At 35.5% G+C, this 24,710-nt stretch overlaps 1 protein-coding gene across 2 annotated transcripts in view; it reads left to right on the forward strand.

Moving 5' to 3' along the window:
* Positions 1 to 24,710, forward strand: part of HOMER1 (homer scaffold protein 1) — a 136,892-nt gene that overhangs the window by 43,656 nt on the left and 68,526 nt on the right. For both annotated transcript variants that reach the window (XM_056112634.1, XM_056112635.1), the window contains exons 2-5: positions 2,539 to 2,695; positions 7,891 to 8,022; positions 12,964 to 13,056; positions 18,391 to 18,530. In XM_056112634.1, coding sequence (XP_055968609.1) covers positions 2,539 to 2,695; positions 7,891 to 8,022; positions 12,964 to 13,056; positions 18,391 to 18,530 — 522 coding nt within the window. The remainder of the gene's footprint in view (positions 1 to 2,538; positions 2,696 to 7,890; positions 8,023 to 12,963; positions 13,057 to 18,390; positions 18,531 to 24,710) is intronic.

A 24,710-nucleotide genomic window follows, 5' to 3' on the forward strand; every position in this document is an offset into this window, starting at 1 on the left:
AATATTTTACAAAATTGGCTTGTAAGATAGCAAATTCAGAAGGGAATTAAATTGTGTTTGGGATTTGTTGGGTTAATTGTGCACTTAAGTAAATTGTATGAATTACTATGATGTGGATTTATTTACTGAGTTTCATGGAATTTCCCTTGAATGGGGATCTATTGATTGGTCATGTAAGAATTATAGAATCAATATAATTTTCTTAACTATTTTAGCTTGTTTTTTTTTTTGTTTTGGGTCAATACCTGGCTGTGCTTGGGGACTACTTCCAACTAGGTGCATATGGGGACCCAGATATGCTTTGCTCATTTTCTAGTTTCTTTTTTTTAATACTCTTTTTCAAAATTAAACGTTGTGAGTGTGTGTGTGTGTGTGTGTGTGTGTGTGTGTATTTTGGGGCCATACTAAGTTGTGCTTAGGGGATGTTTCTGGCTCTATGCTCAAGAATGGGGTGTTTCAGTTGGGGAACCATATGCAGTGGTAGGTTCAAACCAGGGTTGACTGCATTGCCTTTTCCTCTACAGCCCTTAATTTTTAATTCTTTACAATTTAAAAATTAAGTTTGAACATCAAATTATACGAGCTACGATTATCTTTAGGATCTTGAACTTTTAGGAAAGAAAACTTGAAAGAAATAAGCTTTATTTGAACTAAATAGAAGCCTGGAAAATGATGATTTCCAAATATTTTTTACCCAGAATTTGGAAACTATATTATAATGCTTTTATTGTATACATTTTGTTCTTTCAAGGCTACAAAACATCAGTAATGATTTTATTTTATCTATATATTCTTTAATAGCTTTGGGACATGAAATTATACCTCTGAAAAATTTCTGCTGTCTTTTAAGACTCTAATTTAGCTGAATAAAAGATACTGTGATGGTTAGCTATTTTGTTTTCAGTATAGTAGAGATGATATTGAATGTAAATGTTCTCAGTAAATCATTTTATTATTGCTAGAATAATATAGTTTAAAATAGGTAAAAGCTGAGGTTGGAGTGATAGTATAGTTTGAAGGGCACTTGGCTTTCATGCACCTGACCCTGGTTCAGTCCCCGGCACCTCTATCCCTTGAACACAGAGCCAGGAGTAAGTCTTGAGGACAACTGGGCATGGTTCCAAAAACAAAAACAAAACAACTAAAAGTTTATGAATTTTACAACTTCCCTGTGTTGTGATGGCTAGGGATTGCACACTCAGTTGGTAGTGTCCGTCACCAGGGCATGGGGATGGGGGCGATGGATGGGGGAGGTGGGATTACTTACTTCCCAGTTGCAGTACTGCTGTGGTTGCATTGTTCATGGTTTTAGTTGTGTTGCTTGCTGGAGATTGCACACTCTAGCTGTTGTGCTTACACACCCCTGGCTGTGATGTGTCAGGGGTTAGATATTCTCTTGCAGTGGTAAGGCTCCCAGGTGGTAGTTACTGGGGCCATGTGGGTGATACCGGGGACAAACTTAATTTTGCAAGGCAGGCATTTTTGCTTCTGAATTATCCCCAGACTCCAAAATGGACTTTGAATAAAAACATGTAGCCTGGGCCGAAGTTACTACAACAGGTAGGGTGCATGGCTTGTACCCTAGGACTCCATATGGTCCCTTCAACACTGCCAGAAATGGTCCTTAAGCACAGAACCAGGGGTAAGCCCTTTTAGCACTGCTAGGTGTGGTCTAAATACCAAATCAAAATAAAACTTGTAACCTAATGAGTATAAAACATGTAATGCTTGCCTTTTAACAGTGTGCACTCGATTCTCACGTTTTTGTTGTGCTTATGTGTTGTATAGGCACCACAAACGTTGTATTAATGAATATTGAACCATTGTCCCTAAGGGAGATATAGGGTTAGATTTCTATGAGCATTTATTAACCAGTCAGTACAAAACCTGTTTCATGTGTTTCTGTTTGAAGATTCTTTGTTTAATATACATTGTTGATTGATTGCTATTGAATTATGGCAAATATTGTAACTCATCCCTGAACCAAGCTACTAAGTCACATATTTGGATTGACCCTTGTGCTCCTGCAAGTAAAATATGTACTCCCACCCTTTGAATCTCTCTCCCCAATCCTTGAGTTCCAGTTTAAACAGTAAAAGCACCAACAAAAAGTACCCCAAAACTATGCAAAAAATAGACTAAATAGATAGGAAAAAGAATACTTCTTTGAAGTATGAGAGCTGAAACAAGACGGCAAAGCATTGATTTCATTAGCTTCAGGGAGAAACAGGCATAACAGGTAAAAAAAATTTTTTGTACTGTGAGGGACCAAAAATGGACATAAGTACTGTTGGTTACAAATAAATATGAGTTGAGTAGGTAAATTGACAAAAACAGACTTTTTAGATGAATATCAACTACTAGTTTCAAAGAAACTTGTGACCAAATACTTTGCATATTCTCATTTGAAAGTAAGATACTCTTATTTAAGGAGACCTTTTGACTTTGAGATACGTGGCATCTCGTTATAGTATTCATGTTCTGTTGTCCAGTAAAGTTAGCTGCTTTCACTCCATCATTTTATTTTATATTTTACAGGGAACAACCCATCTTCAGCACTAGAGCTCATGTCTTCCAGATTGACCCAAACACAAAGAAGAACTGGGTACCCACCAGCAAGCATGCTGTTACTGTGTCTTATTTCTATGACAGCACAAGAAATGTGTATCGGATAATAAGTTTAGATGGCTCAAAGGTAAGTATATGGCAAAAGATTTTGCTACTTTTTCCCCATATAGCATTTTGGTTTTGTTGATAATTTTTATCTTCATTAAAATGAAATAATTTTTGAGTTTTTAAAATTTTTTTAATGGATATGTGTGTGTGTGTATATATATATATACATATATGTTTGTTTGTTCTGTTTTCTGCATGGTCAGGGTTTACATATACAAAGTATGTATTTAACCACTGAGCTACAGCCTACATCCTCAGCTTTTCTTAAAAGAGATTTTTTTTTTTGATAATTATAACACATGGCCAAGTGCAACAGAACCTGAGAACTGGTTTACAAAACTGAGCTTACCATGGTGGGAGATAAGTTGTGGGGAAGGAACACTGCTGGAAGGTGTGATGGTAGAACACCGTATGCATGGAACCGTCTTATTAACAGTAGTGTAAATAACTATGCCTAATTTAAAAAAAGAATAATTCTTACACTAATTTTCCATCAGTTTATTTGGATTTAGTTCCTTATTTATATCTAGCTACTGTAGAAAATATTCTACAAAATTGAAGTTTAGTTTATTTGTTATATATTTATTGCATATATCTGCTATATGTAAGGCCCTCTGCTAGTTGCTAGGAGTATGGTAGTAAATGAAATGAACATGCTTTCTACCATATATTCTTAGTACAGAACTAAAATTTTTCCCAGATGAACTTAATGTATACTAGCAAGCAATTTAAAAATCTCTTTAAGTTTGTGAATGTCTCTTAAGACATTTTGTCACTGTCACTATTAAACCTGACACCCTGTGTTTTTGAAGCAGCAAAGGACAAGACTTTAGTGTCAGTTAATTAATTAATTTTTTTGATTGAGAAACAAAGAGCACAAAGTGGCTGGGTTCAAACCTCAGTTCACTCGTACTAAATTCTGGGCTCTGGGCGCAATACTTCTCTGAGCCTCATTGTTCTCACTTAGTTTGTAGGGATTAAGTGAATTAATAGCTGCAGAAACCCGTAGCTCAGCACCTTACAAATAGAATATCCTTTAAAAGAGGGCAAATTTTTATTTTTTCTTAAGTGAATTTTTGAATAACATGTATAAAGAAATAGCAAAAATCAGATTCTGGGTTTGAACTGTGTAGAAAGAGGAGGCGAGGCTCCATTTTCCTTCAGATTCCTAAAACCATGAGGCCTTTTCGCACCCAGAGGTTTTAGCAGTTTGGTGTAGGGGTTAAGAGCTAGACTATCTTGCTGCATTTTGGTTTATTATTACTATCATAGGTTAGGGTAAAATACTTAAGTGTCTTGGGGCCAGAGCAATAGTACAGCGGGTAGGGTGTTTGCCTTGACGCGGCCAACCCAGGTTTGGTCCCTGGCACCCTCTAAGGTCCCCTAAGCACCACCAGGAGTGATTTCTGAGTGCAGAGCCACAAGTAACTTCTGAGCATCGCTAGGTGTGACCCAAAAAGCAAATAAAATAAAATACTAAAGTGTCTTTATGCCTCATCTTTATTATCTGTAAGAAGGAACTAATAAAAAACATACCTGTATCATAACCTGATGGGGTTGGTATGAAGAATTAAATTGATTTAGTCGCTATAAAATAAGTGCTATTATTACTTTTATTGATATTATTAGGTTCTTGTTTACTGGTTTGGGGGAATGAACTGTTACTAATTTATTGTATAATTTTCAGTTTGTTTATCCTTTGCTCATTTCTTATATAACAAGATATTGGGGGCCATATATATGGCAACCCCAGGCGCCATTTATCTTATAAATAAGACTGTTTTATGTGACTAACATATATTTATTTGAATAATGATCCTCTTTGCATTTTTGCCTGAAGGATTTTAAATAGCTTGGGATTTATTGATTTCTTTGGGTTTGTTTGTTTTATATTTGGGCTATACCCAGCACCAGCAGTGCTCAAGGCTTAGACTTAATCCTGGGTCTGGCTCAGGGATCACCATGATTCCCAGCATCACATAATTCCTCCCTGGTGACCTAGGGAGGAATTGTGTGATGCTGGGAATCAACCCAGGTGGGCCACATGCAAGGCAAGCACCCTACCTGCTGTACAATCACTCTAGCCCATATGGTACTTTAATGTAGAATAATTTTATTTTGTAACTGTTTAGTGAAAGTTCAGATACTATTATAATCTCAGAGTGTAGAATGTCTATTTATTTTCCCTGACTGGAACCTTCAGTCCTCTATAATCTGTTGTCCCTTAGCCCTTAGCCACAGATAAATTCAGTATTTTGGAGGTGGGAAGTTGGGAGGTTTCTAAGCAGTGTTTAGGGCCCTGGGGCACATCCTGGTGTTCAGAACTAGGACCAAAAAGGTGTGGTGGTGCTGGGAACTGCCAGGATGTGTGCTGTTTGGGATTAAACCAGGGTCAGGCTCTCTTATCCCTCTACTGTCTAATCCTAAAGCCCATCTGTCCAGTCTCAGGATGCAGTTTTTAAGGAGAGTTTAATGGTATTTAAAAGTAAATTCCAATTGAAGTTGTCCCTTGTCCCATGTGATTACATAATCTTTATATGTTCTTCCTTCTGAAGCAGTAAGAAATATTGCTTTTGGTTTTTCCATTTTTAAATATACTTTGCAGCTTATAATTATTACTATGTTAAATAACTCATGGAATAACTCATGAAAAAGACTTTGTTTCATTTTAACTGAATCACTGTGAGATACACAGTTACAAATTTCTTTTAACAAAATCTTTCCTTTGTTGTGGAGTTATATTTTCTATCACATTTTCTATTTTCCAGTTACTTTTTTAAACCTTTGCAGGTTTATTTGGTGTGACTAAACCAGGTGTTTTTCCCTCCTCTTCCCACTTCCTGCTATGTTATAGCTTTGATCTGAAAGTGTCAGTTTGTTCATTTACCGTGCATGCAAAGTCTGCTCAAAGTTTTTCTAATCATGCTGCAGAGACACTGGCCAAAGGCCAGGATCAGGGCATTATGTGACCATTGATGATGTAGCATTTCACCTCTTTCCTTGCTAGGTCAATATTTTGCAAGAGGTTGAGAGATATTTCTTTAAAAGAATTAAAGTTTTTCTTTAAAAATTGATTTGTAGGGCGCTGGAGTGATACCACAGCGGGTAGGGCGTTTGCCTTGCACGTGGCCAACCCAGGTTCGATTCCCAGCATCCCATATGGTCCCCTGAACACCACCAGAAGTAATTCCTGAGTGCAGAACCAGGAGTAACCCCTGAGCATCGCCAGGTGTGACCCAAAAAGAAAAAAAAAATAGATTTGTAATAGCTTTCTATTAAAAGAATTTTAATAAATGTTTTTAATTGTGGAATTGATCATTCATTGTTTTAAAGTTTTTCTATAGTGATCAAGAAGCAAGTGCAGAGGTAAAAATGATTCAGAATGAGGATTAAAATGGCACTCTTAAAATTTAAAACCCTGGGCCAGAGCTGGAGCACATGCTTTGTATATAGAAATACTGAGTTTTATTCCTGGCACCAGTGGTCCTTTGAGTACCACTGGGAGTGACACCTAAACATTGAGCAGTATCTCCTAGCCACTGCTAGTTGTGACCCCCAAACAAAACCTCCCCTTCCAAAGCTTAAGTTGATGTGAAATAGCTAAAACAGATCAGTGACCAACAGAATGTGGGCTCGTTATTTTACATGCTCAAAACACTTATTGATAGATTATAACATTGTTTGAGAATAGCAGCATGTAAAATTCCTCCTCTCCTTGCAAACACTCATCCCATCCCAGATGTCTCCTTCCTAGACACTAGAACTTAAGCAATATCTACCAGTCCTTGTTTTTTGGTCTTCCAGTCTCTATCACGGCCTGATCTCACAGTCGTCCCAGCACTTAGACTCTCTGTCATTACTTTGGGCAGTTATTTACCTGCTTGTTCATTGTTCACTCTCCTACCTCTAGAATCTAGTTCACAATCGCTTTGCTTTCATCGTTATATCTCAAGTTTCTAGAATTGTGCTTAATAAATGTCACAGGTATTAAAATATCGAATAAGTGAGTGATTTACTTCCACTTGTTAATAAGTTATTCTGTACTTAATCTTTGATTTCATGACAGTCCCTCAAGTTAGGACAGTTATTCCTGCCTCTCACATGCTATGAATATGGGCTGCAAAAAAGCAGGTTTGGAAGTGAAGGAGGTATATGTGCACAGAAATTTTTTCATAGGTAAAAATACTTGATTGAGGAAAGGCTCTCATATAACAATAGCACGTCTGTGAGATAAAATAGGGGCTGCTTTTACTGTTGAGTAGGATAAGTGTCACTCTTTCATTGTAACTTAATCAATATGTGCATGGCTCACAAATGGTCGCATTTCTATTGTTGTTCACATGGTAAATAGATTTATCTTTGTTCTAAAAATTATTGATTTTCATTCCACAAGTAATTGCATATGGATTTGATAGCATTTATTCTTTATCATTGTCAGTATTATGTTTTTTGGAAGGATGTTCTCATGAAGGGCTGGAGCAATAGCACAGCGGGGTAGGGTGTTTGCCTTGCACGTGGTCGACCTGGGGTCGATTTCTTCGTCTCTCTCGGAGAGCAAGCTACTGAGAGTACCCTGCCCGCATGGCAGAGTCTGGCAAGCTCTCCATGGCATGGTTTATTCAATATGCCAAAAAAAGTAACAGCAAATCTCATAATGGAGACGTTACTGGTGCCCGCTCGAGCAAATTGATGAACAACGGGAGGACAGTGCTACAGTGCTACAGTTCTCATGTGTTCAGGAAGCCCGGGGCACCTCCTGGCGGTTCTTGGCTACGTCAGCCTGGTTAGCGATTTAGTTCAAGGGCCTGAGCCTGAGAATGTGGTGCTGGGGGTTAGCTAGGCCACTCTGGATGGGGCTGGGGAGCACATCCAGCAGTGTTTGGGCACCTGGAGAGCTGCACCCAACCATGTTGAGACGACCCTGTGGTGCCAGGGATCAAACCAGGTCAGCCACCAGCCATGCTGCACTTTAAACCCCTGAACTATCTCTCTGGCCACTAACCACATGTTTGATACACTGTTCAGACTATATTTATAGTTCTGTTAACTACTGTATTTCCATACCGCCACTTGTAATGTTCTGAACCCTCTGTAACTGTCTATTTATATTATGGCTCATTAGGAGTTCTAGGTTTTCTTGTAGCCAGAAGATCCTGTGTTCAAATATCTGTTGCTAATTTGGGGGTAGCTACTCATATTTATTTTATTTTGCAGGCAATAATTAATAGCACCATCACCCCAAACATGACATTTACAAAAACATCTCAAAAGTTTGGCCAGTGGGCCGATAGTCGGGCCAACACAGTTTATGGACTGGGATTCTCCTCTGAGCATCACCTTTCAAAAGTAAGTTAAATCATGTGTTCTAAGTGGAAATCCTCATCTTCAGGTGAAGTAGCTTAAATGTGTATTAGTAAATGGAGGATATAAAATATAGAGTTAATTTGTTTAATAATCTCAGAATACCTATAGTAACTTTTAGGCAAGAAGTGAGAGATCATGTAACCATTGCCAATTTAAACACTATTTGACACATTAAAATCATTTGCCTTTGTTTGAGAATGGGTTTTATGGCTGACAGAGTGTAAGATAAGAAACAAAGGGTGGGAGGCGCCAGAGTGGTCATACAGCAGGTAGGGTACTTGCCTTTCAGCAGGTTCCATCCTTGGCATCCCATATGGTCCCTTGAGCTTGCTGGGAGTGATCTCTGAGCACAGAGCCAGGAGAGTGATTCCTGAGCACAGAGCCAGGAGTTAGCGCTTAGAACAGCCAGGTGTGTCCCATTCAAGTCAAAAAAAAGAAACAAAAAAAAGCAAACAACAAAAAAGACAAAAGGTGGGTAAGTCAAATATTATTTCTAGGGGTGCATAGGTGAAAATCTCATACATTTCACACCTGGTCAGTCTTTAGGTACAATGGGAAGGGGGGCACAGGAAATAAGGTTGAGAGGGTGATATTCAACCCTGTTTGAAAAAAGGTTTAGAAACTGATCTACAGGAAAGGTAGACCAGAGTTTCTTCTCAATTGGGAATACCCAAGCTTGTGGTAATACAGATTTCAACTTTTTGACAATGACAGAAGAACATACAGGTTACTATATTTAGGGAAATACGTGCTTTGGTGAGAATTACTCTGAGTTCCTGATGCAGTATGGAGTGAAATCCAGGACACATTGTAAATTCTGAAAATAATACTGACCAAGTGAAAAGCCAATAAAAGAGAGAACATATACAGGCCAAATACATGTATTGCCCTAGCCGATAGCAGAAGCATTGTGCTTCTCATACCAGTGGCATCTTAAGTTCTTGTGGATGTCACACAGAAAGACTGTATAAAGTCAGGCTCAGGAAACCAAGATGATCAGGGAATGGGTATTAATTTGATATGCTTTTGTTTTGTTTCAGTTTTCAATATTTGCACCATACTGTATAGTTCTTGAGAGCTATAGTTTTTTTGACATTATGCTCACCAGATCCAAAGATTTATGCTGGAAGCTATTCTGTTTTTGTTGTGTTTTGTTGGGGGGGGGGTTATACCTGGAGGTACGCAGGGGTTACTCCTGCCTCTGTACTCAGGGATCACTCCTGGCTTGACTTGGGGAGAATATATGTGATGCCAGGAATTGAGCCTGGGTCTGCCTTGTTAAAAGGATAACTGTATATTTGAAGCCCTTTAAATGTAATTTTTGGTGTACACAGAATCTGATGGCTTGAAAGTAAATTCAGGTGAAAAATAATCAGGGTTTTGTAGGTCCATACTGTTCATATATAATCCTTAACTTATTTATCATAGAAGCGATTCTGATTTTTAAAATAACTAATTTTTAAAAATTATAAGCTTCTATTAATATATCTTGACTTGAGGTGATAATTAGTAATTGAAATAATTATTTCCTTTTATTTTTAGTTTTAGACATTTCTTAAAACTGTCTTTCAACTATTTTTGTTTTCTTTTGATAGTAATTATAGTTTGAAGATCAATTTTAACACTATTTTAACTTTTGCTTTGGTTATTTGGTAAGTCATGTATGATGATTAAAACAAACCTGTATTACCTCATTTGTTTTTTTTACATCAATCTTATTTTTTCATATATTTTGAAGTGTGATAAGGGTAGGAGTTTCAGATTCCAAGTATTTTGCCCTAACAGGGACTTAGGAATTTGTAAACATGACTCCTCCTTAAATAAGCCCCTCGGGAATATATATTTATTCTAATACTTTTGTTGTTCATTGCTTTGCGCTTTTTTGAGCTTTTGTTGGAACTTCTGAAAATTCTATTAAAGCTAATTAAAAAAATTATATTTCACTCATTGAATTTCTTAACAATGCAGGAATTATATTATAGATTAATTCCTTAAACTTGCATGAAATTATTGTTGAGTAATTTTGTTTGTAAATTAAATTTTTCATTATGTTTTTCAGGTTCTGGGTAGCTAATATAGTTAAGTAATAGTTTATTAAATTCTGTTAATTCTACTATCTCCTCTCATGTGATTTTTTTTAAAGGAATGCCTTATATTTCAAAAATTTATCCCTTTTAAAATTAGCATATGCTTTTTGTCTTACTGGTAGTGTAAACCATTTTTGCAGGTGGCTCTCTGAGACTCACAGCTTGGAGATATATTTAATTCATGGGACTACAGGCACTGGGGATTACCCAGCTCCCCTGATAGTACTTAGGGGCCTCTCAGGCCATGCCTTGTGGTTGCTCAGGGACCTCCATGACTGCACCTTACAATGCTAGGGGCCTCCTGGATTGCACTTGAGAATGGCTGGAATACTGTGTGGTGCCAGGGATCGAACTGGATTTTGCTGCATGCAAGGCATACTATCTTTCCAGCCCTGAAGTCCAGTATTTTAAAGGTAGATTGACAATCATAAAATAACCTCTTAGCTCTCAGAGCGTAGTATCATTTATTTATTCACTACATTTGAGCTTATAAAATGAGTCTCTAGAATGTTTTGGTTCAAAAATAACAAGATTTTGTCTTATTTTCCAAGCTATGTTGAAGTCTAATTGTTGTGCGTTATAGATTGTAGGGGACCTAACTAGTTATGTAGATAAATAAAATAAGATATACATATATGTAATGTAATAAATATTAAATATTCTTGCTTATTTTGTCATTAAAATCCTGCATTGAATCTAAGCAGTTAAAGGGCCTGGAAAAGTCACTGAACACAAGTCTAGGCAAGGACCTCTCCCATGTGAGGGAGAGTATCAGCACTGGAAGGAAAAGTATGGTCTCCTAAGGCTGGTCCATGAGGAGGATTCCAACTGTGCTGTTTTGTTCCAGGGCTTCCCAAGTTGTAGTTGGTTATCATGGAAACCTAAGCCCATGGAAATTAGCAATACCAATGAGAAGCCATTGTTAATAGTATTGTAAGCCCAAAATTAAAAAATATATATAAAGAAAATTAGCAGTTGTAGGTCTTTATGAAGTTAAGAAGGATTTGAAACTTAGCTACTTTGAAATGCTAAAAAAAATAGTTGCTATATTTAAATTACATGAAAGGAAATTGAGTTAAAAAAAATTTAATTCTGGGGGCCAGAGCAATTGTACAACAGGTAGGATACTTGCCTGGCATGTAGCCAACCCTGGTTTGATTCCCCAGCAGCCCATATGGTCCCCTGAGCACTGCCAGGAGTAATTACTGAGTACAAACCCAGGAATAACCCTTAAGCACTGCCTGGTGTGGACCCCCTAAAAGAATTTTACTTCTTTCAGTGTGAATGAGACCTTTAAAATTTTATTCTGATTTTATTTTGAATAGTAAGGAAATGCTTTGTTCAACTGAACTAATACTTGGTCTCAAGTATATGACCTTGACACCCATCTACATGTTACATGTGATGGCAGGATGTAATGTAATGATGCTAACTAAAATTTTGACCCTCCTCCACTTCGCAAGACAGATTAGAGTATTATGATCCTTTCAAAGTCTTTCTTCTCAAGGTGGAAATGAAATCAAGGTTGGCTTGTGGGGGGTTAAGAAGAGAATAGTAATTTGAAATGTTTTATTATTAACTCTAATGGGCATTTTAGGGGGAGTTCAGAAAGGGATTATAATTTGAAATTTTTATTGCTAACTCTAACACGTATTTTAAGTTTACCTGTTGACGATTTTAGGTTTCAAAATTTGGTTACTTTGTAACCCTAATTTTTTCTCTCAGAGTAAAAATGGGATTACTTTCTACTGCAAAAATTTAAACAGATACTGTTTGTAGCTGACTTTTAGAATTTCTTATGGATTCCTAATAACTAGTAATTTTTGTATAGTATTTAAAAAATTATTGTCAGGGCTGGAGTGATAGCACATCAGGTAGGGCGTTTGCCTTGCATGCGACTGACCTGGGTTCGATTCCCATCATCCCATATAGACCCCCAAGCATTGCCAGGAATAATTCCTGAGTGTAAAGCCAGGAGTAACCCCTGAGCATCACTGGGTGTGACCCCCCAAAAAAATTATTGCCTATATTAAATACCTTTGTGGAATTATATTACTTCTTCCTGCTGCAGCTTATTTACTACTTAGGAATCATTGGGAATGAAGTAGTTTATAATGTTGACTAGTGATAATAGTGAATGTTGATATTTGTATTGTCAAAAATTAAATGCCTTACATTATGGGATTTAATTAAAATCAAAAGTTTATACCAAATATTGTCAAATTTAATGCTTAAGATATTAAATTTTCTAAAATTTTCTCACATTTGAGACATAGCACAGCGGGTAGGGCGTTTGCCTTGCACGCAGCCAACATGGCCAACCCGAGTTCGATTCCTCCGCCCCTCTCGGAGAGCCCGGCAAGCTACCGAGAGTATTCGATATGCCAGACACAGTAACAACAAAGTCTCCAATGGAGACGTTACTGGGCCTGCTCGAGCAAATCGACGATCAACGGGAGGGCCTTTACCTTTACCTTGAGACATATGTGTAGAATGCTTATCTTGACTCATTCTACCCATCACCTGTGCACCTTCATCCCCTGCCTTCATCTTAGTACAAATATTCAAACTGCCAAGGAGGTATGTGGATAAAGTAGCCTACACCGTGTTTTAAGTTGGTTATTTTGTGAGGGTTTTGAATGAAATTTATCAAAGTACTTTATACTGGGCAACCAGCTGTTTGCTGTTAGATTTCTTTATAATTTTTATGTTGTGTCTATCATTGATTTAGGGTTAGATTGCCTATGTAAGGGGGTCAATCTTTTAGAAAATGAAAGAAAATGGTTGTGGCAACTTATTTTTGTTTGGTTAATGTATATAGTCTTTATACATTCAGTTTGCAGAAAAGTTTCAGGAATTTAAAGAAGCTGCTCGACTAGCAAAGGAAAAATCACAAGAAAAGATGGAACTTACCAGTACACCTTCACAGGTGGGTGTTTAATTCAATTCTTTCTTATGAGCCTTGTTCATATCCGGTGGTATCCTTTTTTTTATGTCATAGTTAAATTTGGAGAAAAATGACATTTCCAAAGTGGACACAGAAGTACGCCCTTCAGTTAATTATGCTAGCAGAGAAAGCTGGTGGTGGTGCTTGTTGTTTCTTTATATATGCCAATGTCTATAAGGATCTCGGGACTGGGGAAATCAGTTTAGTAATTAAAACTCTGATTCTTTAATATACACCCAACTTTGAAACAGTTGTATACAGAGTGGGCTGGAGCGATAGCACAGCAGTAGGGCATTTGCCTTGCACCCAGCCAACATGGCGACCCGGGTTCGATTCCTCCGCCCCTCTCGGAGAGCCCGGCGAGCTACCGAGAATATCTCGCCCGCACGGCAGAACCTGGCAAGCTACCCGTGATGTATTCGATATGCCAAACACAGTAACAACTAATCTCCAATGGAGACGTTACTGGGCCCGCTCGAGCAAATTGATGAACAACAGGAGGACAGTGACAGTGACAGTGTACACAGAGTGTAGATTGGCCTGTTATGTTCTGATGATATTCAGGTACAGCCACAAGATAAGAGACAGGAGATACACAAGGAAACTGAATTATTATTTTCATACTTCCTATAGATAGACACAGTAGAGAACTCGGGGGCTCACAGGGCAGTCTCTGGGTGGTCAGAGGCAGATGCAAGAAATTGGGAGAACTGAGGGTAGAACCTGGAGTGGTGTCCATGGGAAGGGAAGACCGATGTAAACACTTAGGATCAGCTAGTTTGAATAATTTTCACAGACTCTTCCTAAAAGGGTGGTCCTAAGTTGCTTGATACCTAACTCTGTCTTGATGAAGGCAAGGAATATTGCCTCCTGGGGTGACTGGCCAGACAGAAGAGGAGTGGTGGACGATTAGTTGACAACAAAGAGGCATGCTCCCAATATAAGAGTTCTTAAGTCTGACATTTGGGGCATCTTACTTTATACTTAGTACCCAGAAATTATAACTTTTGTGAAAGCATCACTTTAAAAAAAGTTGTGTTCATTTTTTTTAAACAAATTGGTAGTATCTGTTACTTGCCCATCAGTCTTTCTTCAATTGGAAATTAATTGAAATTAATTATATTCTATTTCTAAGTTTATTAGAAGTCACATTTTAAAACTTTTCTTGAAAAGTTTTAATGTATATAGTATGATACATATAGAACAGTATTTTACTTGTTTTTTTATTTGGGGACCACACCTGGTTGTACTTGAGGCTTACTCCTGGCTCTGCACTCAGGGAACACTCCTGGCAGGGCTCGGGGAGCCACAGGGAAGACTTGGGATCAAATCTGCGTTGACTGTGTACAATGTAGGTGCCCTGTCCTTTTTCAGCTCTATTTTCTAGCTTTCTAATAAGACTTTTCTAAAACTTTTATTTCAGTCATCTTAAGACTAGAGTTCAGCTTTGTGCTTTGTTCCTTTTTTTTTTTCTTTTTGGGTCACACCCAGTGATGCACAGGGGGAACTCCTGGTTCTGTACTCAGGAATTACTTCTGGTGTTGCTCAGGGAACCATATGGGATGCTGGGAGTTGAACCTGGGTCGGCCGTTTTCAAGACAAATGCCCTGTTCATGCGCTGTGCTATCACTCCAGCCCCTGCTTTGTTCCTTTTTATAGTAAATTTTTTTGACATATACTCTGAGCTTTATGAAAAGGATGGATTAAAGGTGAGAAAGATAGTACGGAGGTTAAGGTTACCTTGCATCCTGTAGATCTTAGTTCAGATCACAGCACCACACATGGTCACCCAACCACACCCAGGAGCCACTCCTGAGCACAGGGCCAGCTCTAGCCCCTGAGCACTGTTGGGGGGGTGTCCCCAAAACTCAATCCCTACCTCAAAAAAAAAGAAAAGAAGACAAAGATTAGATGTTATGACTATCTCTTTCAATTAGTATCTTCAGTGGCACTTACTTGAAACTTTCTTTAGGAAGTAAATAGAAATTGCCCTGGAATTTCGTCAAATGATTGGCACATTTTAGAAAATGTTTGCTCTTACACTTCTTTTCCCATCTCTGACAACCACTCTCTTTGGTAAATCCAACTTTACAGTAAAGGGATGCTCTGTTAAGTATGCTTAAAGTAGGTTTTTCCTCATAGACTAAAGGCTTGTGTACTCTGGCTGAAGCCAAAGTGCTCTTATGCCTCCTCCTTACTTGCAGTGACCTAAAATAACAGGCTGTTTATTTTGGAACTTCCCTCTTGTCCTCAGTGCTTTGATACTGTACTGATATTTTTAGCATAAAAACAATTATTTCAACTTAAAAAGGGATGAAACTAGTAGGAATTTCAATTTCAGGCATTATTAGCATGAAGTGGGGTGTTCGACTTGTCTTCTCCACTGGGCATGGGCAGTGCTGCTGTCCTCCCTCTGTCCCCTCGCTCTCCTGCTGCTCCTGCTCTCAGACCAGCACAGAGTGCAAGGCAGCAGCATTTCTTTGTTTTGTTGTTGACTGTCTTGGCACTCCATAAGCGGCTAGGAAGAAAAAGTTCTTCGAAAGCATTTCCTGAATCTTACTATTCTTAATAGCAAGGTCATTTTCTATTGGGCTGGCTTCCTTGATACAGAGATTTTTCAATACAAAAAATATTTTTGTCTTATTTGACTATAATAATTTTCTTTTAGTGATTTGTTTTGGTAACTGGTGGGAGAAGTTTCCCAGAAACAAAATGAGGTGTGGGTGGTTTCAGTTTCTCAAATAAGGTTTTGTAAAAAAAAAGAAAAATTAAAGCTTACTAAATCTGTTTTATTCATATTTTATATTTTTTAAAAAATTTTTATCAACTTTGGTGCACATACTCATGCATATATATGTATATACACATACCCATATCACAAAGATTTTTGTGATTTATTTTCTTAAACATTTACTATAAAATTGCCATATTAGCCTAGCTATCTCTTTATAAAGAGAAATCCTTCATTTTCATCAACTTATAGTCTAATACATATGACTAAATTTTGCGTTTTAATGTTTGACTTATAGACACAAAATGTTGAAGTTTTGTAAATTGTAGGTGTTTGTAGGAAATAATTAAGTCGAATATTTTGGAAATCACATAAAATTTAGCTTAAAGTACCAAATGTTTGGAATATATTGAAAAACACTTTGAGATATGGTCAGGAGGAAATAGGGGATGGGATCCTGGCATTAACTGTGGTGGGCATAGTGAAGCAGCTCTGCACATGTAAAACGACAGTAAATAAATAGGCTTTTCTGATTTAAAAAGTTTCACAGTCCCATTTTTAGCACATGAAATTTCTGAAAGATATCATAGCATGCTTTCATTTAATGGTGTGGTGGAAGGGCAGGAAAATTTTCTTTTCCTCCTAGACGCTTATGTACTATTGGAACTTTTTTCATTCTCACAAGCAAATATTTTTTGTTTTTAAAAGTACTTTTAAAAACCATACTCTGGATGCTTTGTTTTCATTTAGATACAGTAATATAGGACAACTAAAGATGCCTTTTGTTAAATATAGTTAATGCTTAGCTTTCCTAATGCAAAGATTAATGCAGTGAGACACTGGAAGATAGATACCTCTATCCCTTTTTTTCATCCCTTCCTTTCTTACATTACCTCATAACAATCTTTGTAGCATTGATATTTTTGGCTGCTCTGTGACTTTTGCTTCAAAACCCTCATTTTATTCTAGAAGGGAGTAAGGACCAGAAACCTAACTACTCTCCTTTGTCCCTTTCTCTTTGAATGGTAATTACTTGTCTCTGGAACTCTTACCAACCAATTTCAGCAAATCCCTAAGTGAATCTTTTGTCACTAATGCTGGTTATGCCCTTTTAGATTAACAAAATAACTTTTCTCTTAACGCAACTTACTGTTTAGATTTGGCAGTCAGCCTTGAATTTTTTAGTTTTGTTTATCCTTTTTGAAGAATAATAGTTCTGATTCATTGATTTCGAAGACAATAACCTCATTTTTTGGGTTTGATTTTGGTTGCTTCAACTATTCCTGGCTAATTATGGTGTATCATTGATCTAGAAATCTCTTTGGACCTATTTTCTATAATTTCTTACTAATTCTATTAATAAGTTAGTATGATTTAACTCATTTTATAGAATAATTATGTTGCAACCCAACACTATACACTGTTGTGTACGGATTGTGAGAAAAAATAGGATTCAGCAAAAAAATTTAATAAGTCTGAAATTAAGGATGAAAAGGAAGTCCTACTAATTGAGAGTTAAGTAGTAAGTCATAAAGAAGTGATAATAGAATCAAAAAAGTATCCTTTTGATTTTTGATAGCTTCTATAATTTATATCATTATGATACTATTAAATTGCTTTATTATGAAATAAAATACAACAGCATAAAGTCAGAGGTTCCCCCCAGCTAAAATTTTCATTTAATTTTTTTCATGTTAGCATTTTTCGTATTTATTTCTAACATTCGTCTGTGTGCAGATTTTTAATGTTGGGTATGCAAGTTATTGTAATCTAGATATTCCTTTATATGCTTTTTTTTATTAAAAGCATCATCTCATATTATACATACTCTTGTTTAAATTTTATTTCATTTTCCAGAAGAATATAAACCTATTTGATAGTAAACTTTATTAGGAAAAATAATTTGGGGCTGGAGAGATAGTATAGCAGGTCAAAGGTTTGCCTTGCAAGTGGCCAACCTGGCTTTAATACCCAGCATCCCATATGGACCTCTGATTCTGCCAGGAGTGATCCTTGAGCACAGAGCCAGGAGCAACTCCTGAGCACTCCTGAGTATGCCCCCCCCCAAACTCAATTATAAATAAAAAGCAAATACTGAAAACATTAATATCATTATGTATAATATGTTACAGAGAAATTTCTGCTTGCTTTTGTAAATAACTACTTGAATTGAAAAGCCAGGCAGATTAAAAACATTAAAATTTAGAATTAATAATTCCCTAAGTCCAAATTAAATTCACTCCAAAATAAATTTTTTTCCTCAATTCTTTTGAATATTATGAAGCCAGTTCAGTTAGTTGCTTACATAAACTTCCCGATTTATCAGTTATTTAAAACTGTATTTGTAAATTATATTGTTTACATTTGTAATTATGTTGTTTCAGTTAGTTTTCTTATGAGTTACTATTAGAAATTACTACTTTTTCAAATTAGTTCACTTTTTTCTCTTCAAATTTTAAGTCTTTGACTCAGATTTTATGTGGTATACATGAGAGTTAGTTTTAACCTTGTTGATCTGTGGATTTTAGCAAAAATCTAATACTTTTTATCTCCCATCTCCTTCCTCCTCCACGTCTAAAAAAAAGGAATCAGCAGGTGGGGATCTTCAGTCTCCTTTAACACCAGAAAGTATCAATGGGACGGATGATGAAAGAACTCCCGACGTGACACAGAACTCAGAACCAAGGACTGAACCAACTCAGAATGCATTGCCATTTTCACATAGGTACAAATTCAATTCACCCATCATGATTAAGTAAGATGTGTAAATATGGAAACTTGTTTGGGTTCAGATAAATTTTGCAAAATTATAACCCTAAGTGAAAATTAGAGGTCAGTCATTTTTTATTTTATAAACTGCCTATTAACCATAAAAAGGGTTAAATTATTTATAGTTTCTAATATAGCTTAACTAGATTGGAGTATTTTTTTAATGTAGAAAAAAGGGCTACTAAGCTGATTATAATCCTGATTGTTTCTCAGTGAAACAATTTTTTTGGTAATTTTCTACTTTTCTACTTATTTCTTTTGTGGGGTGCAGGAGTGGGGAGGGGGAGAAACCCAGCAGGGCTCAGAACTTACTCCTGACAGGATTTGGAAGACCATATGTGGTGCTGGGAATTGAACCCGGGTAGGCTGCAAGGCAAGCACCCTACCCATCCTACTATTCTCTGGCCCTTCTACTTACTTCCTTATCTTAAATAACCCCCTTAGTTAAACCTGGTTTCTATTTTCATGTATATTCTTGAAGGCTATAAATTTTAAGTAGGCTTCTTACTCGGAAATTAAGCTTTAACATAGTCTTAGAGGTCATCTTACCATATGGTTTTATATTCGAAAACAATATTGGGGTATAACGTTGAACATAAATCCATTATTGTTAATCTCAGATTTATTTTGCAACCAATTTGGAGGAGGTAAATCTTCACATGCTTCTGAATTTTAAAAGAATTTGATGCATAAAATATTACTTTATATCCTAAATATGTTCCAAACCAGTTATGATAAAGTTATAGATCATACTGTGGTAGTTCTAAGATGTAAGGATGCCTATAAAATTGTATTATAAATATAAGCAAGTACCTATTAGTTATTTTCTTAAAATTTTCTTAAAGTTAATTTTCATTTTTCTTTGGGAACTTTTTAAATAGATAACTTATAATGAAGATTTCCTTTGTTGAACATTTTTTGGGGGAGGGACCAATTTTTAAAAAATCAAATTCTTTAGCATATTCAGAAGAATTGTGAACTCCAAATTCTTTTTCATGGTAAATATAATTTTCATTAAATTTGTTGGACTTTTGACACATAGAATTAAACATATTAGCACCTAACCTTGACCTAATGAGACTGAGGAAGTAAAAATTAGTTAAGGTTTTTTTAGGAATGAGTGGGGTGAAATATTTTTGACTATGAGGCTATTCTAATTTCCTCCTACAAAGCATAGTAATTTTGAATTGAAGAGCAGGCATCTTGGAATTCATGTGGAAATCATGCTTTAACTATTTCAGTATTTATAATCATGTTTATAATTGAGCTTTATAATTAAAAGAATTAAGGAACACAAAAAATTTTAGTACTTCTGATCTGAAGATCATAGATGCAGATCAAACAGGTTTTTCATATACGCAGTTTTAAGAGCAATGTGATTAATATAAAGCTTAAAAAAATATCTTGGAGAAAGAAAAATTTTCTTCCTCTTAAACTATACTTCCTGTTTACATTTCATAAAATAAACTTCAACAACTTCAAAGTTAACAAATTAAACTTGATTTCTTTGGATAAATTTAAATGAATCATGTGCATTAAATTTAGTAACATTAGAAATAAGAACTTAAGTTTTTACATTGTAAAGGCGTTTCCTAGTTTACTTCATACACCAAATTATTTTTAATATTGAAATCTAGAATCTAGAAATCTAGAAAATATTATAATCTTATAGTAATCAGTATTGACTGTTATTCACAAAGTTACTAGGCTAAAATAAAGATTTTTTTTTACCTGAGATAAGAGATTGAGTATTGTATAGCTAATGTTAGAACCCCAAAATACCATAGTTAGAAGAGATCCAGAATTTTCCAAACTCTGGAATTTGAAATCAACTTAATCGTGATAGTTTGAGCAGTGCAATATCATAGAACCAAATGGGAAATAGAGTGAACTAGTGAATCAAAACTTAACAAAAAAAATTTAGCCACACCTGACTTGAGGTGTTGGGGAGCAAACCCAGATTGGCCATGTGCAAGGCAAGCACCCTATCTGTTGTACTATCGTTCTGGCCTCTGAATCCAAACTTCTTCAGTAATTTACTTATTTATACATGCACTATATTACTGTGTAAAGCTGTCAGATTTTTAGAAAGCATACGAAACGTTGGCACATCAGACTTAATCCAAAAGGTTTAGGTGAGTTGTTCCGTTCTGTACATCAGTAACTACATTTTAGTCCAATCTTCGTAATAAGTCCTTTATTGGTATTGGGAAGTTAATAGCTTTGTCCCAGGAGGTCTATCAATGTTCACGAGTTAGGGGAAGAATATTAAAATATTATTAAAAGTAAAACAAGTGTTTAAAATGATACATAATGTTTTCATGGCAAAAGAATACAGTCGCAACCTGTTTTTAAAGTCTTATTTAGACAGCATTATCCTTTTCTCTTAGATTCAAAAAATTTTTTAGTTTTTAGCGTTGTGAGGACAACCATGGCTATACCTATTGAAGGCTAAGGTGTCATGAAGTGCTGGGTTTTGCACCCAAGGCAGAGAACCCACATGCATTTCATTGTGCCACTTAACTCCTGGTTGACTTTCCCTCAGTTATTAACAGGAAAAAAATGAACAGTAGCAAAATATTTTGCCAGCAACCTGCTGTTCTAGTTGAAATCATTTTACTGCCACATAGGAAATAAATCAGTAGAATCACAAAATATCTTGAAGTTTAAAAATTGGAAGAATATAGGTAACATTGCTTGTTAAATTCATGAAGAGTTGATTATTGCGATAACTGTTTAGTGATTTCTGCTCTTTGTTAAATTATTTTTTTTGTCTACATCAATGAATTTATTAATATTAACAAAAGAAAATTACTCTGAAAATTCTAGTATTGTGCTTGTCTTTACTTTCTGGTTAGCTTCCTTTTTTTAAAAAAGTATAATTTAGCTTAAAAGAGATAAAGCAAGAGTGTCTGTTAAATTTTAAACTTAAACAAATTTTCAAATATATGAAAGAGAGGAATAATATAATGAACTTTTAAAAACACATTGCCCAAATTCAGTTTAGGAGTCTTGTTTTATTTCTATCTTCACTCTTCCATTTTTATATTTTTATTTATGAAATCCCCAGATTTAATATAATCGACAAAAACTTTTTAAAATTGCATTTTAACTTGTAGAAAGCTTATTTACTAAGCTAGTATATAACTTTATATTCAAATTCACTGGTACAATAGGATTAGCTTTAATTATTACTGTTTTATATTTAATTATATTCTGAAATAAAATTTAAAATGTACTCAGTACTCCTTAGTTAAGTGCTATAGTACTTTTTTTAATTTTTAGTTTTATATTTTTATTTTTTAATTTTTATTAGTGAAACAGTACTGTTCTTATATTAAACTATGCAGAAACTTACTAAATTTTCTGTAAATTTCTATTTTTTCTTAAAAATAATTTTTAACCTAAATTATAATAGCCTTTTTTTGACTGAGAAGATATATATTCTGGCTAAAGTATTTAGGGAATCCTTCCATAGTTTCTTATTAGCTATATACACTAAACAAAGTAGCTTATAGAATGATAGGCAAGTATATACACTTGGGATAGGTATTCTTTCATCCCAGAGACGAATTGTTTGTTTCATAACATCATCTGTATGGAATTTGGGAACTTACCTGTTGCTTCGCTAAATTCTGAAATCTAAAAAGAAAAAATTGAAGCTCTCTGAAATTCTCATGGAAATAGTTATTTTTATAGTATTTTAGTGCTGTTAGAATGTAACATTGAACTACAGTATTCAAAACTGAAAATTGCTCTTATTCATTGTAAATTTATAATTCTCATATTAAGTAATATACTGATAAATAACTGCTATTATATTTCGAGCATTCAGAACAGGAGCATATACACAGACATTACAAGTCATGAAGTTATTTTTGTACTGTTTTAAAAGCAGTTTAAATACCTTAACAGATAATAGGCTCTTTGAAGCGCTAACTTTATTTAATTTCTTATAATATTTAGATACTGTATTTGTGTGGTGCTGTTAGAATATATGCATTTTGGGGGTACTGCATGTATCTTCTATTCTGTTAAAAAAAGTTTTTCTGCTAATTCATGTGTTTCTAACAGATACTCATTAAAGATTGTATGCAGAAAACTTACTCTTCAGTATGTTGATTTTGATCAAATTATAACTATGAATTTACCAGAAGTTAGGAAATCTGGGTGGATTCATTTTATTTGTATTTAGTAAACTGATTTCCTCATTCATTACTAGTTTTAGATTGCTACTATTCTAAAATCATAATTAAAGCTTTTTGCACTATTTCTAAAATTGACTCATTGAAATTTGTGCACACATATTTAGTTACAAATTAAAATGCAAGAAAGGAAAGTACTGGGCTTTTTAGGTGGATAGCTTAATAGGCTGAATGCATGGTTTGCATGTGCGAGTCCCCAGTTTGATTTCAGGCATAGCATGATCTTCTAGTACCATTTCATGTAATTCCAAAATAAAAACGAAATGAAAAAGTGCTTTATTTTAAATCATATGCAATTTGCACTTCCAGGATATTACAAACAGGAAAAGAGAGTAAGTGACTGTTAGTTGACTGGCATGCTATACTATGTGCAGATAAGCTTTTTGCCCCCCCCCTTTTTATGGATTATTTGCAAAGCATGTCAATGAACCAAAATTAAATAATATTTCTGAATAATTTTTTTGTTTGAACAGAAACTTTGTGTAAAGTTGAAACTTGAGTTTATAACTGTTTATCACAAATATATTTGCACCTGAAGATTTCAGGTACAAGCTTCTCCTTATTGTTAGTTAAAATAAACTTAAATATCATCATTTTTTTTGTTTTCTTTTTTGTTTGTTATCCTTTTGGGCTATATCAATCAAAGCTTATTCCTGCTCTGTGATCAGGGATCACTCCTGGAGAGCTCAGGGCCCATATGGAGTGTTGGGGATTGGACCCATGTCAGGCACAATTTAAGGCATACAGTTAAGGAAACATATTTAAGGCAGGTGCCCTACATGCTGTCCAATTTTTCCGGCTCTAGTATTTTTTTCATCATTGAAACTAAAAGATTAGATTCAGTTCCTAAAAATAAATTTGAAGGTTAAAAAAATTTGTGAAAGATTGTAACTCAATTCAGAGATGTCAGAACTTCCTTTATCATTATTATGAACAGATAGCTCATTTTAAGAAGTGCTTTCATGGTTTGGGAATATATATATAATTGTGTGTTCTCTAGAACTGAGCAACAATTTATGTATTTAGTAAGATGCAATAAAAATGCAGTTTAGTGAACAAGAGTGTTTACTCTCTTACTTTCTAAATATATAGCCTTAAAACATAAATATATATACATATATATATCCTTAAATTTCCTATCTTGAATTTTTTAAGAACACTCTCTGTTAATGCCTTCTAAAGGATTTTTAAGAAAGTAAAAATTTGCTGAAATATGTTGTCACACCTTATCACTTACATTTGTTATTTGCAAAAAAAAACCTGTTCTCATATAAAATGAAAACATCATTAACCCAACCTTTATTTTTATTTTGCTTTTTGGGCCATGCTCAGTGATGCTCGGGGCTTACTCCTGGCTCTGTGCTCAGGGATCACTCCTGACAGGCTTAGTAGATCACATGGGGATTGAACCCACATGCAAGGCAAGAGACCTACCTGAAGCAGCCCCCTTCTCTTCCTTTGCCTTACAGTCATGATGTATGGCAGAGTTGTTCACCCCTCCATCCCTGCGTTATTGTCAGCATCTTTTCAAATGAGTTATATTTAAAGCAGTGTCACTCCCAAAGGAAGTGATTTTTGATTTATGATAAATGATATTTGGGCTGGAGCGATAACCTTGCACGCAGCCAACATGCCCAACCCGAGTTCAATTTGTCTGCCCCCCCCGGAGAACCCGGCAAGCTACTGAGAGTATCTCGCCTGTACAGCAAAGCCTGGCAAGCTACCCGTGACGTATTCGATATGCCAAACACAGTAACAACAAATCTCATGATGGAGACATTACTGGGCCTGCTCGAGAAAATCAATGAACAACGGGAGGACAGTGACAGTGACAGTGATAAATGATATTTGATCTTTTTCTTGTGCACAGCTTTCAAAAATCCTTTTTCTCTCCTTATTTTAGAGAGGTCCACAAGAAAGGCATTCAGTTG

Source organism: Sorex fumeus, unplaced genomic scaffold (genome assembly GCF_029834395.1).
Source record: "Sorex fumeus unplaced genomic scaffold, SorFum_2.1 ptg000018l, whole genome shotgun sequence".
In the NCBI taxonomy this organism is placed as follows: domain Eukaryota; kingdom Metazoa; phylum Chordata; class Mammalia; order Eulipotyphla; family Soricidae; genus Sorex; species Sorex fumeus.